General features: G+C 36.2%; 1 protein-coding gene across 9 annotated transcripts in view; it reads right to left on the minus strand.

Annotated features, from left to right (window-relative positions):
- Positions 1-4,981: 4,981 nt before the first annotated feature.
- LOC117338188 (kinesin-like protein KIF28P) overlaps positions 4,982-16,855 on the minus strand; it is a 79,766-nt gene continuing 67,892 nt past the window's right edge. For 8 of the 9 annotated variants that reach the window (XM_033899438.1, XM_033899440.1, XM_033899441.1 and 5 more), the window contains one exon: positions 4,982-5,658. In XM_033899438.1, the coding sequence (XP_033755329.1) occupies positions 5,563-5,658 (96 nt within the window). In that variant the 3' untranslated portion in view covers positions 4,982-5,562. Of the gene's footprint in view, positions 5,659-15,523; positions 15,683-16,855 lie in introns of all 9 variants that reach the window. The other variant, XR_004534983.1, reaches the window with a different exon arrangement.

The following is a 16,855-nucleotide window of genomic DNA, read 5'->3' on the forward strand; positions in this document are numbered from 1 at the left end:
GAGGGGACTATAGGTTTTCTCCTTTTTTCTCAGCCATGCGTCAAGGTAAGTTGGTGACAGTAAGTAACTTCAGTATGAGTAGCTAACAGATCAAGTTAGAGTTTCAGGGGTTTTGGGTCAAGATCCCTGTGGTTCTAAGTTTAAGACCATTTCAACAAGTACTTGCAGAAACAGGTACCACCATCAGGGTCCGGGGTGCCTCTTGAACAGTAAGTGTCATTTTGAGGCATGGTTTCCTTGTAGTAGTTGGTGACTACTTCACTTAACAACATACAGGAGACCCATTGCATGTCATCCAGACAAATTAGAATAAAGTCTTGCCCAACCACGATTGCACAGACCAGCCCGTTTCTCAGCTTCCTGAGAAACATAAACCAGTACAGGTAGGGAGATTTGAACTATGCACATCAACTGGATACACCCCTGAGGTTATTTGGCCGACGCTCTAACTGACTATAAGCTATCGCGGCCCTCTTTACACATGTATATACAAAAGCCAAAGACCATTATTAGACAAATTATAGTTTATTGTCAGATTCTGCAATATGCCAGCAGTCAAAATGATTCTGAGTGCATCAACAAACACTTCACAGCTTGATCCTCTATATAATAGTGTACAATACAAAATGTCAAGTACAAAAACTAGAGCTCCCACAGATCCGAGTAATATCTGTGGCCATTCTACAACATGTCTGATTTATTTCCAGACTTTATCACAGCAGCAGTTTCATATACATCACATTGGGAATTTAATATCCCAAGAACATTTCAATAACAAGTGTGTAAAAACAGAACAAAATGCAGGTCAACAAGAATATTTATACCTGTTAGCTGATGATCTGGAAATATTGAAATCTAAATCCAAAAGAGACTTTTGACCATCTGGAATGGTAGAAAATTTGGACTTTTATATAGTACATATTTGTATTACATAGCTAAATTACAAACCATACATAACACATGTATATATATATGCGACTAAGAAAACATATTGCATCTTGCTTGTCAACAGTTACAGATGTGCCGATAATTTTTGAAATCTGTATGTCAAAATTTTCAGTACAGAAAATAATGCCTCTTCATCAATACAGCTAAAATTACTGTTGGATGAATAACAAAATTTTCAAATGATCTTGGTAGTCTGTGCCAGCAGACTTTCAAAAACAATATAAATATTTGCAAAATGTGCATAATGTAAAATTTACATATACAATATGTAAATATATATGTTTATAGTGCAAAAACAGATGACTCATTCATTTTTAACTAAACTAAGATGGACGGATAATTTAACTTTATCGGGTGCAGTAGGATGGGGACAGACAAAAACATGTATATTATAAAATAAATTCTCTATTTTAGACCATGTTGTATATTGCTTTCTTTGTTTAACGTGGCATATTTCAAATAGAACACTATTTTATAACATGAAAATTTATGTTTCTTTTAAGTTTCATTAATGTAAACAAAATTGAAAGACGTTGATTTATTAAACTCTAGAAAACTAGAAATAAAATTATAATCATAATAACCAACTTATGATGAAAACAAAATCTGATGATTACCATTCATTTAAATATGATGTGTATATCTAATGCTTTAAGTGTTGAGAGTATTGATATTGTAAGCTTTCTGTGAAAAAAAAAAGAGGAAAATTCCAGTAACCATGGTGACCAACAACCAGTTTACGTGGTAGTTGTGGTGTCTTTGTGTATACAATGGATGATAAATATCTGGACGGAATCTTCAGTGAACATTTATTGGTACAAAATACTATGAACTTGGTCACAAACGATATAAATAAAACTATACATTTGTCAAATTTGTGTACTACAATGTATGTACATTTTGTAATCAGCCAAGCAGAGGTCAAGCTATGCATGTATTTACAGAGTAACCTGTGTAATCAGAATTCTGTAAACCTGTGTAATCAGAACTCTGTAAACCTGTGTAATCAGAATTCTGTAAACCTGTGTAATCAGAACTCTGTAAACCTGTGTAATCAGAATTTTGTAAACCTGTGTAATCAGTACTCTGTAAACCTGTGTAATCAGTACTCTGTAAACCTGTGTAATCAGTACTCTGTAAACCTGTGTAATCAGAATTCTGTAAGCCTGTGTAATCAGAACTCTGTAAACCTGTGTAATCAGAATTCTGTAAACCTGTGTAATCAGAATTCTGTAAACCTGTGTAATCAGCACTCTGTAAACCTAAGTAACTAGAATTCTGTAAACCTGTGTAATCAAACTTCTGTAAACCTGTGTAATCAGTACTCTGTAAACCTGTGTAATCAAAATTCTGTAAACCTGTGTAATCAGTACTCTGTAAACCTGTGTAATCAGAACTATGTAAACCTGTGTAATCAGTACTCTGTAAACCTGTGTAATCAGAACTATGTAAACCTGTGTAATCAGTACTCTGTAAACCTGTGTAATCAGTACTCTGTAAACCTAAGTAATTAGAACTCTGTAAACCTGTGTAATCAGAATTCTGTAAACCTGTGTAATCAGAATTCTGTAAACCTGTGTAATCAGAACTCTGTAAACCTAAGTAATTAGAACTCTGTAAACCTAAGTAATTAGAACTCTGTAAACCTGTGTAATCAGAATTCTGTAAACCTGTGTAATCAGAATTCTGTAAACCTGTGTAATTAGAACTATGTTAACCTGTGTAATCAGAACTCTGTAAACCTAAGTAATTAGAACTCTGTAAACCTAAGTAATTAGAACTCTGTAAACCTAAGTAATTAGAACTCTGTAAACCTGTGTAATCAGAATTCTGTAAACCTGTGTAATTAGAACTCTGTAAACCTGTGTAATCAGAATTCTGTAAACCTAAGTAACTAGAATTTTGTAAACCTGTGTAATCAGAACTCTATAAACCTGTGTAATCAGTACTTTGTAAACCTGTGTAATCAGAATTCTGTAAACCTGTGTAATCAGTACTCTGTAAACCTGTGTAATCAGAACTCTGTAAACCTGTGTAATCAGAATTCTGTAAACCTAAAAAATTAGAATTGTGTAAACCTGTGTAATCAGAATTCTGTATACCTAAAAAATTAGAATTGTGTAAACCTGTGTAATCAGAATTCTGTAAACCTGTATGTGTAATCAGTACTCTGTAAACCTGTGTAATCAGAACTCTGTAAACCTGTGTAATCAGAATTCTGTAAACCTAAAAAATTAGAATTGTGTAAACCTGTGTAATCAGAATTCTGTAAACCTGTGTAATTAGAATTCTGTAAACCTGTATGTGTAATCAGTACTTTGTAAACCTGTGTAATCAGAATTCTGTAAACCTGTGTAATCAGTACTCTGTAAACCTGTGTAATCAGAACTCTGTAAACCTGTGTAATCAGAACTCTGTAAACCTGTGTAATCAGAATTCTGTAAACCTAAAAAATTAGAATTGTGTAAACCTGTGTAATCAGAATTCTGTAAACCTAAAAAATTAGAATTGTGTAAACCTGTGTAATCAGAATTCTGTAAACCTGTATGTGTAATCAGTACTCTGTAAACCTGTGTAATCAGAACTCTGTAAACCTGTGTAATCAGAATTCTGTAAACCTAAAAAATTAGAATTGTGTAAACCTGTGTAATCAGAATTCTGTAAACCTGTGTAATTAGAATTCTGTAAACCTGTATGTGTAATCAGTACTCTGTAAACCTGTGTAATCAGAACTCTGTAAACCTGTGTAATCAGAATTCTGTTAACCTGTGTAATCAGTACTCTGTAAACCTGTATAATCAGTACTTTGTTAACCTGTGTAATCAGAACTCAGTAAACCTGTGTAATCAGAACTAAATGCATGTATTTACACAATAAACCTGTGTCATCAGATATAAACTGGCTAAATCAGAGAAAATTTGTCGTGCTTGATCTTCAACTTTCAATTCATCAAGATTTCTATTCTTTTAAACACTCTTTTAAAGAAAATACAGTTTTCATCCTGTCAGCTGGTAGAACTAGTGTAAATGAAGGCTTCCCAGCTAATTTGAAATACAATACTGTAACATATTACAGCTATTTGTTTTTATTTACATGATGATCTTGTGCAGAAAACTTCAAGGTAAAAAAATTGTCCTCATAAACAATACAAATACCAATTCACATTTAAATCTTCATGCAATTAAATTGATATTTAACATACTGGTAGCTACTTTGTATTTTCATATACGATTCATAATTATTCTTGATTGTCAGTACATTTCATCGCAATCTATTTATTTTCAGTATAAAAGGCATACAGTCCAACACATGTAAATGCTTGTATCAATTAAAAAACAAAGAGGAATTTTCAATTTATAAACTAAAATTGGTCACACGTTAGAACACAGTGATCATACCAATTCTGAACTGCAATAAACTTTTTTCAAGTCTTCATATGCAAATACAAAATTCAAACACTATTGTTTATATCCGCGATCAAATGACCTGTTATTGCGACATTCCCACTAAAATATTTTTACCGTGTCATGTCCACAATCTACTACAGTAGGTGAGGTGTGATTTTATTCTGAAATAATTAAGCTATTTCCATGTACAGTATACATACATGGTATTTTCAATTATAATTTTCCTTACTAATAATTAATGATGTCAAAATACAGTAATTGATATAACAAACTACAAATCAATACACTTTTGTTTAATTCACTATTTTATTAATGAGTGCTGAAGCTATTTCAATGAAAAAAATTAATCTAAATTTATCATTTAATAACTTAACCCTGGGGACCAACACTTCAACTTTATAACTCAAGAGAGGTGGCCCCGGCTTAATGTAGAAATAGCAATAGACAGTGAGTCAATGTTGCGGTAAATGCAAAATACAGATATGCGGTTAAAAACGAACCAAAGTTAAGATTGAATGCAAGCTGAATAAGTGGATGTATCTTTTCAAATGACACATTGATAAAATTATATTCTCTGATTCAAATGCAGTCTTATTATCACCAGAAATGATTCAAACTGATATAATTGTGTTATCCGTGCTGAAACGCATTAGTTCGTTGATTTATTTCACCAGCAGTTTTACATTTTAACCACCAACATTAAAATTTTGCCGTTAATCTTTTTTAAAGATATTTCTTGTTTGTTTTTTGTTTACCTTAGTCCTCACCTAAAACTGTTTGTGTAATACTCATGTACTGTGCACAGTCAAGGAAACAATGGATTTATAAATCCAAAGTAAATTCATATTTAATGATTTAAATATACAAAATTGAACATTTCAAGTTTCACTTTTGAACTATAGAAACTTCCAAATTTACTGTGATTATAACAATCCAGCTATAAATGAATAAAAAACAATTTTTGTCTTAAACCCTTGTGACTGACAATTATAAATTTTTCATCTCAATTTCCCTTTTCACCATTACATTGAAACATAATTAACATGGACCTATATGTTATTTCCATAGTAACCAGTTTTTTCATCGAAATTCTTCTCATCTTGTCCAATGCTGATCATCTTTGAATCCAGCAGTTCTAGAGAAGCAGAGATTTATCCAATCGTAATGGCTGGCATATGACAGTACTTGCTGATTGTTAGCTAGCTTCTCATTGGATGACACATGCCTTGCTACCATCACTTCGGTTACCTCCCGCAGAAGTTGGCCGCTTCATCCCACCCCCTGCTGGCTTGTTGTTTGAAAGCTATTAGGGATAAAAATAAATAAATAAATAATTGACAATTTATTTTAAGAAATCGAAAGTTTGTTTCAATCTATATCTGCAATGATTTACTTTTTAAATTCTCTTCAATGAAAATCCATCTCATTAAAATCAAAATCCATTTCAAATTTGAACAAAGATACATCACCATTTCTTCAAAGACTTAATTCAATAGAATATAATTTTCAATTACGAAATTAACTTTAATATAAATGTATAATGTATAAAAGACATTCATACAATAATGTAAAATGGTGTATGTATTGTTAGTATTTCAGCATGCAAATACACTATAGAATATATACCCAAGATGCATATCAAGTTACATGCTATATAAACGAGTCCTCTAACTTAATAAAAAAGTTTTAACATATCAAATTCGCAAAATCATAATATTCTGAAAGAAAAAATATAAGAAATCAAAACAGACAATATCTAAAACAGGTATGAAATAAAACAAAATTTCAGACGTGTCGAATGGAGGTCGGATAAGTGAAACATTGACGAATCGAAAGCAGGAGTAAAACTAATCGTAAACTAATACCATGTTCGAGGCAGGAGATTTACTAGTACAATATATAAACTACATCTTCAAGTGTATTTACCCCGGACTAATACAATATATCAGACACCTTGTAGTGTATTTACCTCAGACTAATACAATATATCAGACATCTTGTAGTGTATTTACCTCGGACTAATACAATATATCAGTGACACATTGTAGTGTATTTACCTCGGACTAATACAATATATCAGTGACACCTCGTTGTGTATTTACCTCGGACTAATACAATATATCAGTAACACCTTGTAGTGTATTTACCTCTGACTAATACAATATATCAGGGACACCTTGTAGTGTATTTACCTCGGACTAATACAATATATCAGTGACACCTTGTAGTGTATTTACCTCGGACTATTATACAATATATCAGACATCTTCAAGTGTATTTACCTCGGACTAATACAATATATCAGGGACACCTTGTAGTGTATTTACCTCTGACTAATACAATATATCAGTGACACCTTGTAGTGTATTTACCTCTGACTAATACAATATATTAGACACCTTGTAGTGTATTTACCTCGGACTAATACAATATATCAGTAACACCTTGTAGTGTATTTACCTCAGACTAATACAATATATCAGTGACATCTTGTAGTGTATTTACCTTGGACTAATACAATATATCAGTGACACCTTGTAGTGCATTTACCTCGGACTAATACAATATATCAGATAACTTGAAGTGTATTTACCTCGGACTAATACAATATATCAGAGACCTTGTAGTGTATTTACCTCGGACTAATACAATATATCAGACACCTTGTAGTGTATTTACCTCGGACTAATACAATATATCAGTGACACCTTGTAATGTATTTACCTCGGACTAATACAATATATCAGTGACACCTTGTAGTGTATTTACCTCGGACTAATACAATATATCAGTGACACCTTGTAATGTATTTACCTCGGACTAATACAATATATCAGACACCTTGTAGTGTATTTACCTCGGACTAATACAATATATCAGTGACCTTGTAGTGTATTTACCTCGGACTAATACAATATATCAGTGACACCTTGTAGTGTATTTACCTCGGACTAATACAATATATCAGAGACCTTGTAGTGTATTTACCTCGGACTAATACAATATATCAGACACCTTGTAGTGTATTTACCTCGGACTAATACAATATATCAGACACCTTGTAGTGTATTTACCTCGGACTAATACAATATATCAGACATCTTGTAGTGTATTTACCTCGGACTAATACAATATATCAGTGACACCTTGTAGTGTATTTACCTCGGACTAATACAATATATCAGACACCTTGTAGTGTATTTACCTCGGACTAATACAATATATCAGTGACACCTTGTAGTGTATTTACCTCGGACTAATACAATATATCAGACACCTTGTAGTGTATTTACCTCGGACTAATACAATATATCAGTGACACCTTGTAGTGTATTTACCTCGGACTAATACAATATATCAGTGACACCTTGTAGTGTATTTACCTCGGAGTCTAATACAATATATCAGACATCTTGTAGTGTATTTACCTCGGACTAATACAATATATCAGTGACACCTTGTAGTGTATTTACCTCGGACTAATACAATATATCAGTGACCTTGTAGTGTATTTACCTCGGACTAATACAATATATCAGTGACACCTTGTAGTGTATTTACCTCGGACTAATACAATATATCAGTGACACCTTGTAGTGTATTTACCTCGGACTAATACAATATATCAGTGACACCTTGTAGTGTATTTACCTCGGACTAATACAATATATCAGACATCTTGTAGTGTATTTACCTCGGACTAATACAATATATCAGTGACACCTTGTAGTGTATTTACCTCGGACTAATACAATATATCAGACACCTTGTAGTGTATTTACCTCGGACTAATACAATATATCAGACATCTTGTAGTGTATTTACCTCGGACTAATACAATATATCAGATAACTTGTAGTGTATTTACCTCGGACTAATACAATATATCAGTGACACCTTGTAGTGTATTTACCTCGGACTAATACAATATATCAGTGACACCTTGTAGTGTATTTACCTCGGACTAATACAATATATCAGTGACACCTTGTAGTGTATTTACCTCGGACTAATACAATATATCAGATAACTTGTAGTGTATTTACCTCGGACTAATACAATATATCAGTGACCTTGTAGTGTATTTACCTCGGACTAAAACAATATATCAGTGACACCTTGTAGTGTATTTACCTCAGACTAATACAATATATCAGAATTCTTGTAGTGTATTTACCTCGGACTAATACAATATATCAGGGACACCTTGTAGTGTATTTACCTCGGACTAATACAATATATCAGGGACACCTTGTAGTGTATTTACCTCGGACTAATACAATATATCAGGGACACCTTGTAGTGTATTTACCTCGGACTAATACAATATATCAGGGACACCTTGTAGTGTATTTACCTCAGACTAATACAATATATCAGTGACACCTTGTAGTGTATTTACCTCGGACTAATACAATATATCAGACACCTTGTAGCGATTTACCTTAAGTTTGTATATGTCATTATTAATAGTATTAATCACTAGATCAAGCCTAATTGTTAATAAAAACCTTGATATCTGCAGGACCATGTAAACAATGGCAGCACTTTCTATAAAGTTAGGAAACAAGCAGTGTAATTAATCACTCTTGTTAGTAATTTGTTAATTAATTTAAGAGAATTTGTGGAGGAGGAGGGAATATGTCGCTGAAAAGTGGGCGTGATTCTGACTGAAACTGGCAGGTTTCAAACCCCGGTAGCTACAAAGGCTGAGTAAGTCTTTGTAGAGAGACTCTCGTGTAGTGATTGATGGTCGCTGAATAAGTGCCCATCAGTCATGAGGTAGGGGGTTGTTGCGCTGTACGAGGCTGGTGCACAAGGTTACTAGTGCCGGGAGCACTTGTATTGCTGTTGTGCTGTAGGAAGCTGGTGCGCAAGTTAACCACTACGAGGTTCCAGTGCGGGGAGCAATTGTATTGCTGTTGTGCAGGGCTGGATAAGCCGGTGCGCAAGGTAGACACTGCGACGTATCAAGTGCCGGGAGCACTTGCACTAAGCACGACCATTTTATCTGTTCTTATATGTCACATATAGATTAATCCACTGTAAATATTGCCGATTATATACCGATTGAGAATAGACCAGTCAAGTGCTCTGAAAGCACAGCTTATCCCAGGAGACACTTGGGACGGACCAGGTGCACGTTACAACTATGTCATCACCTTACACCTCTATGGGGTATTATTTTCATTTGAATACTCAATCACCTTATCTGCACAGTTTAAACCTTCCCAGACATTCAAATCAAGGCTAGGTGACAGCTCAATTTTGCATTTTTTTGACGTAGCAAGGAATTCTATGATCTGCAACCTCTAGTATGTAAACACGGAGAGAGACAGAGTCAGAATAATTCAGGCTACACCTCGGCAGCATTAAACTTTTCTATACAAATATGATATATTGGCTGAAAAATGTAGGCTTCAAATTATAAAATGTAGTAGAATTTCAAGCTAAAGGCTAAACTGATAGCCCCTGCTTCCAGAACTCAATGCTTCAAGGTTGATTATCATAAACAAACAAGAGGCCCTGAGAGCGCCTGTATCACTCACTGGGATATTTCAATTCTTGCAAAACACTCATTTTAGTTATATCACAAACACTTTTCCCACTTTGGGATCTGAATCCTGCTACCATGTACAGAAGTCAACATTTAACTTTAACTAAATTTTACCTGTTTTGATTCCAAAGATGATTAAACGTTCTGCCCTTAAGCTTCCAACAACGTCTAACAGTTGAACAGGAGGAAGAAGATCACATATTTGATCTTTACATGGTTCATACTTCTTGGAAGTCCTTGTAATCTATTCAGTATTCTTCTGACACACCTCCTGACACACCTCCTGACACACCTTTAGACACACCTCCTGACTAATCCACTGACACACCTACTGACACACCTCCTGACTCCCTTCTGACGCACCTCCTGACACACCCTGACGCACCTCCTGACACACCTCCTGACACACCTCAAGACTCATCCACTGACACACCCTAATACACCTCCTCTCACACTCCTGAAACACCCTCTGACATGCCTCCTGACACATCATTTGATACACCTTAACCGACACACTCTCTGACACACACCCTGATACACTTCCTGACACAGACCTTGACACACCTCCTGACACACTCTCTGACATACCTCCTGACACACCCTGTGACACACTTCCTGACACACCCTATCACACCTCCTGACTCCCTTCTGACAAAACCCTGACACACCTCCTGACGCACCTTCTGACGCACCTACTGACACACCTCCTGACACACCCTCTGACACACCTCCTGACGCACCTCCTGACAGACCTCCTGACACACCTCAAGACTCATCCACTGACACACCCTAATACACCTCCTCTCACACTCCTGAAACACCCTCTGACATGCCTCCTGATACATCATTTGATACACCTTAACCGACACACTCTCTGACACACACCCTGATACACTTCCTGACACAGCCCTTGACACACCTTATGACACACTCTCTGACACATCCTCTGAAACAGCTCCTAACTCCCTTCTGACACACTCTCTGACACACCTCCTGACCCACCCTCTGACATACTTCCTGACTCCCTTCTGACAGAACCTCTGACACATCTACCCTCACTCCCTGTAACACACCTCCTGACACACCCTGTGACACACCTCTTGATATACCCTCTGACTCACCTCTTGACACATCTTCTGACACACCCTGACACACTTCCTGACACACCCCTTGACACCCTCTGATACACCCCTTGACACACCCTCTGACACACCTCAAGACTCATCCTCTGACACACCCTAATACACCTCCTCACACATTCCTGAAACACCCTTTGACACACCTCCTGACGCATCATTTGATACACCTACTGAAACACCCACTGACACACCTCCTGACACACCTCCCGACACTCTCTGACACACCCTCTAACACACCTTCCGACACACAGCCCTTGACACACCCTCTGACACACCCACACACCCTCTGACACACCCTCTAACACACCTCCCGACACACAGCCCTTGACACACCCTCTGACACACCCTCTAATACACCTCCTGACACACCCCCTGACACACCTCCTAACACACCTCCTGACATACCCTCTGACACACCTCCTAACACACCTCCTGACATACCCTCAGACACACCTCCTAACACACCTCCTGACACACCCTGTAACACACCTCCCGACACACAGCCCTTGACACACCCTCTGACACACCCTCTAATACACCTCCTGACACACCCCCTGACACACCTCCTGACACACCTCCTGACATACCCTCTGACACACCTCCTAACACACCCCCTGACACACCTCCTAACACACCTCCTGACATACCCTCAGACACACCTCCTAACACACCTCCTGACATACCCTCTGACACACCTCCTAACACACCTCCTGACATACCCTCAGACACACCTCCTGACATACCCTCTGACACACCTCCTAACACACCCCCTGACACACCTCCTAACACACCTCCTGACATACCCTCAGACACACCTCCTAACACACCTCCTGACATACCCTCTGACACACCTCCTAACACACCTCCTGACATACCCTCAGACACACCTCCTGACATACCCTCTGACACACCTCCTGACATACCCTCTGACACACCTCCTAACACACCTCCTGACATACCCTCTGACACACCTCCTAACACACCCCCTGGCACACCCTCTGACATATGTACACTTCAACTCCTGGTTGAGCAAAGGTTATATAAAATATGAATTTTTTTCCGTGAAATAATTAGCCCAATGTCTGTTAAGACTAGATTTGAAAGTGTTCAGGGTTAAAGACCCAGCCACTTCTGTAGAAATCAAACTCTGATTGTTGACATTGAAAGTCCTACAATTTGTTCTTTTATGCATTTTTTTTTTTTTTTTTTTTTTTGGTGTATGTGAGTTCCAGCAATATTGTTCCCCAAGCAAATGACATGGAAATATCCCAAAGATTATGGCTATCATGACCAGTCATCTTTTTGCCGCATACTTGCCAATTTCTTTTGCCATATACTTGCCAACTTCCTGGATACTGTCTGCATCCATATTGTCAAGTATTACAGCAAATCTGTTGACAAATTCTACAAATACAACCAATTGTGATTTTGTTATGTATCCAGTAAATATATGGTAGTTGTATACTTCTTAGCAACTTTTCAATGTGTTATCATCTCACACATTTGATAAAACAGCAGAAAATTTTCATAAGACCACGATACAGGCCAGGATGGGACGGTCGTACAACATACAGCACTATCTAAGCCAAGGATCCAATATCAAACTTAGGAAAAAAATCTAAAAGGTCTAAAGAAAATAAACATTGGTGTGTATGGCATTAAAGGCCAAGAGAATCTCTAAAGTTGGTGTGTTGTGGCAGAGGTGGCCAAGAAATCTCTAAAGTTGGTGTGTTGTGGCAGAGGTGGCCAAGAAATCTCTAAAGCTGGTGAACATGTTACAGCAGAGATGTCCAAGAGAATCTCTAAAGTTAGTGTGTTACTGACAACTAGGAAAGACAAAGGAGATTTCTTGAAATTGGTGTGGCTGCCAGAGAAGGCCGCACAATCACAAGTTAGTGTACATGGCAGCTTAGAGACGGCAGAGGAGATCTCTAAAATTGGTTTATATCAACTGTGTGATGGAATGCGGAAGGAATCTCTAAAGTTACTTTTTTTTTTATAAATAAGGCAGAGGAAATTTCTGAAGTTGGAATTATTACATTAAGGACATGACCAAGGGAATCTCTAAAGTTGTAAATGTATATTGAAAAGATCAAGAGAGTCTCCCAATTTAAGTTGGTGTGTGTTACAGAGAAAGCTCCGAAAATCTCTTAAGTTTGTGTGTGAAGTAGGTGGAAGAAATCTCTAAAGCTGGAACTAATTATTACATTATTAAGATCACCAAGGGAATCTCTAAAGCTGGTGTGAATGGCAGACAGGTCAAGAGAATCTTTAGAGTAGGTATACTGTATGGCAAAGAAGGCCAGTGAAAATCTCTAAAGATGATATAATTAATGTATGTTTGTTTGTTTGTTTGTTTTTGTTTATTGTCCTATTAACAGCCAGGGTCATTTAAGGACGTGCCAGGTTTTGGAGGTGGAGGAAAGCCGGAGTACCCGGAGAAAAACCACCGGCCTACGGTCAGTACCTGGCAACTGCCCCACGTAGGTTTCGAACTCGGCAGGAAGGCCAAAAAAATCTCTGCAGTTGGTACCAGGTATGTATGACAGAGAATGCAGAAATAATCTCTAAACTTGGTATGTATTGTGAAAAGGCCAATGGTAAAATATCTCATTATAGTTTGAATGGCAGAAATGGCCCATGGGGATGTTTAAAGCTTATACCCGGTGACTGTTTTGCAGAAAGATAAGGAGATGTGTGTTATAAAGTGATTTAAGGTGCATATCACAATTATGTGACAATCAGGTACAAAGAGAAAAGAAGGGCCTCAGAGAAAAGTCTGACCTCTAAAGCTCTGGTGACCTGTAGATATGATAGGATTAAAAGAATCAATTAGAGTATAATTATATTGTTCAGATGAACCAAAGGTAGAATTCATAAACACAACACACAGAATTCAAAACACAGAAATTTCCCTAATAAAACGCCATGCTTGACAATTCAAAAAAATATCATGAAGAGTTCAAAGTCCAAAGTCCTCATAAGCAAGTACATTGCACAGACTTCCTCTAGAGAAATTTCTCCCTTCAAACAATTTTCTTTCAGGATAAGATATATGTGAAAAATGTTGATAACAAATTCAGTCAGCTTCCCAAAACAAGAATACTACCAAAGTATGTACTCAACACTTTCAAACATAGAGCTATTTGCTTCAACTTTCCTGCATGTTCATCTTACTTTTTGTATTTTTTCCTCTAGCATCATCTGTCAGTCTTTCAATCTTCAAAACCTGCTCATAATCTAATTAAGGAAAATATGCTGTTCAGCATCAAAAGAAAATTAATCTTAAACTTTCCTATTGAGGAATTTTTCGTTTTCTTTCTCTGTCAAAGGATAATTCATTCAATGCTCCCTGACAGACAGAATGACACCTGCATCTCAATGTGCCCTACCGTACTTATACCATATACCTAATCTTATAAGCCTGATGGCCAACATGTCATCTTTGACTCCAAATCATAGAGTGTGGGTTTACTGCTAGACAATATGAAACAACAAAATAGCATTTGTAAGCATTTTCACTGAAATCAGTATACACGGACGGGCTTATTACCAGGCATGACCTTATTTTCAGACAGAAATGATAGAACTCCCTATCAGACTAAAGGATAAACCAATAAAATTAAAATATTTTTGCACTCTAAAGAAACACATCATTGATATGGACTGAGAGATTTTGATATACACACAAGGTAATTCTGCACGGTTAAGAGATACAAGATAATTTGAACAGGTACAGAATTCAATTACAAGCTCGTTAATAAAAGCTTGTAAAAGGGAAAGTAAATAAATCAAGGTATTTTCAATCAAAGTGAGACAATCAATGATATATATATGTGTGTATATACAGGAACAGCACTAAAAAGGGGAAACATCAGGGCTTTCTTAGATACAAAAATATGGGGTGGATAAACTGATAGGTGTAAAGTGTATTTCATACAGATTCTTGGTTCCATACCAGCAGACACAACAGCAAGAAAACAACAGATTGGGATAAATAGCACAGAACGATAACTGAATCAAGAATTTTTTCATTTTTTTTTTCCGTTTTTTTTTTTATAACCTTCCCCCAATTTTTTTTTTGCCATCTTTAACTCACAGTATTTCAGTATGATACATAGCTTGGAACCAATCCTGAATCATGAATAAGTCCAGTGTTGATGACTTTTACAGGATTTCAATTCATAGATGTTCATGCATATGGTTGAAATCTTCCACAGACTAAAATTTTGGTTAGCTTCAATATACCGCGATTCTTCAATATTGTTTGCTTACATATTTCATTAAAACACTATTGAAACAATTTGGATATAAGTAACTTATACTTACTCTAATATATGAATGACCAAGTGCATTGACTTATAAAAGGGTGAACTACTCACAATCAAAGAATTCACACAACCAACCAAAGGAAACGTCACAAACTACAGATATTGTCATGGAAACGAAATGGGGTGCCATTGGAGACTCACTTTGTTAGTAGTATGATATGTATTAGCGATGAAACTGTCAGATTTGGATCTTTTGCTATCCGAATTGTTCATATATGGTGCAAGATCAACAGACGCCAGAGAATCGCCATCCCCAAGTGACGACTGTTGCGTAGACTCTCTCTGAATTGCAGACTCTTTCTACATGGAGACAACAAGAGCAAGTCAGTGCTTGATGACAGTGAAAGGGCAGCGTTTCATAATGATTCAACAGGCCAGAAAATTTATGTAGGAGCTAGACACACATGTATATAAAATGGTAACATTAATTTATATATATTTTAAATATTTAAGAAAATCGTAGTTAAACTCTTGTTCATCATTTGTATAAGAATTTTCTTTTTACCACATGTTATCTGTTTCTCGCTTTTTGCTGATGATAAACAAAAAACTGTCTTTGAAATTATAGTTATGATCCTTGAGGAATTAAAAGCATATAACGTATTACCTTTTATAGTTTCTAATAAAATATTATTAATATTTGTGCTTAAAAGAGGATTTTTTGCGTATAGAATGACATTTCCCCCCGAAACGAATTGTTCCATTGCATATTATTCACAGCAAGCTTCAATTTGTTCTCGAGTAAATATTCTCGGGTAAAAAATTTTCAATGTGAAAAATTTTGTATCTTACATTCTTATATTACTAAGCTACACAGAACACTCAAATGTAATCAATGTTGTAGGAAAAAGAACTCAAAATAAACTCACTACATCTTTAACTCGATGTGTAGCCCCATCAAACATTAGGGACATCAGTTTGATGGCAGCTGCCGAATCATATGATGCTACTATGATGAATATCAAGATGAAATATCAAAAAGTGATCAATTCTTTTTTCTATGGTGCATCTATCTCATCATCAACCCTGGTTTAAACATGTCGATCCAGACATCATTAGGGACAAACCCTAACAAACAAGAGATCACCAAGGGATCTTGATGCCTGCCATCGTAAGATCTTTATTGGTGCTAACGCTGTAGGTTTGACCTTTTCTTGTGTTTTCTCTTAATCATGTGTAACATTAACATGTTGTTTTGACATAATACAACTGCTTTTGTTCTTCTAATCAATCCCAAATTTGAACATGCACAATTAGAGGTAGGGGAGAACTAATGAAATTGAGGACAGCACTTCATGAGGAGTAGCATTAACAATCTCGTTATTTCAGCTGTTAAAATTCAAGACAGCCCTTTGTTGTCTTTTTTTTCCTCTGAACATTTTCACAATCTTAACATACACATCTAAGGACAAATTGAAAACGACATATGAAGTTAAAAACAAAATACTTGTATAATTTGTGGTATTTCTCAAA

The sequence above is a fragment of the Pecten maximus genome, chromosome 11, assembly GCF_902652985.1.
Source record: "Pecten maximus chromosome 11, xPecMax1.1, whole genome shotgun sequence".
NCBI classification, from domain to species: domain Eukaryota; kingdom Metazoa; phylum Mollusca; class Bivalvia; order Pectinida; family Pectinidae; genus Pecten; species Pecten maximus.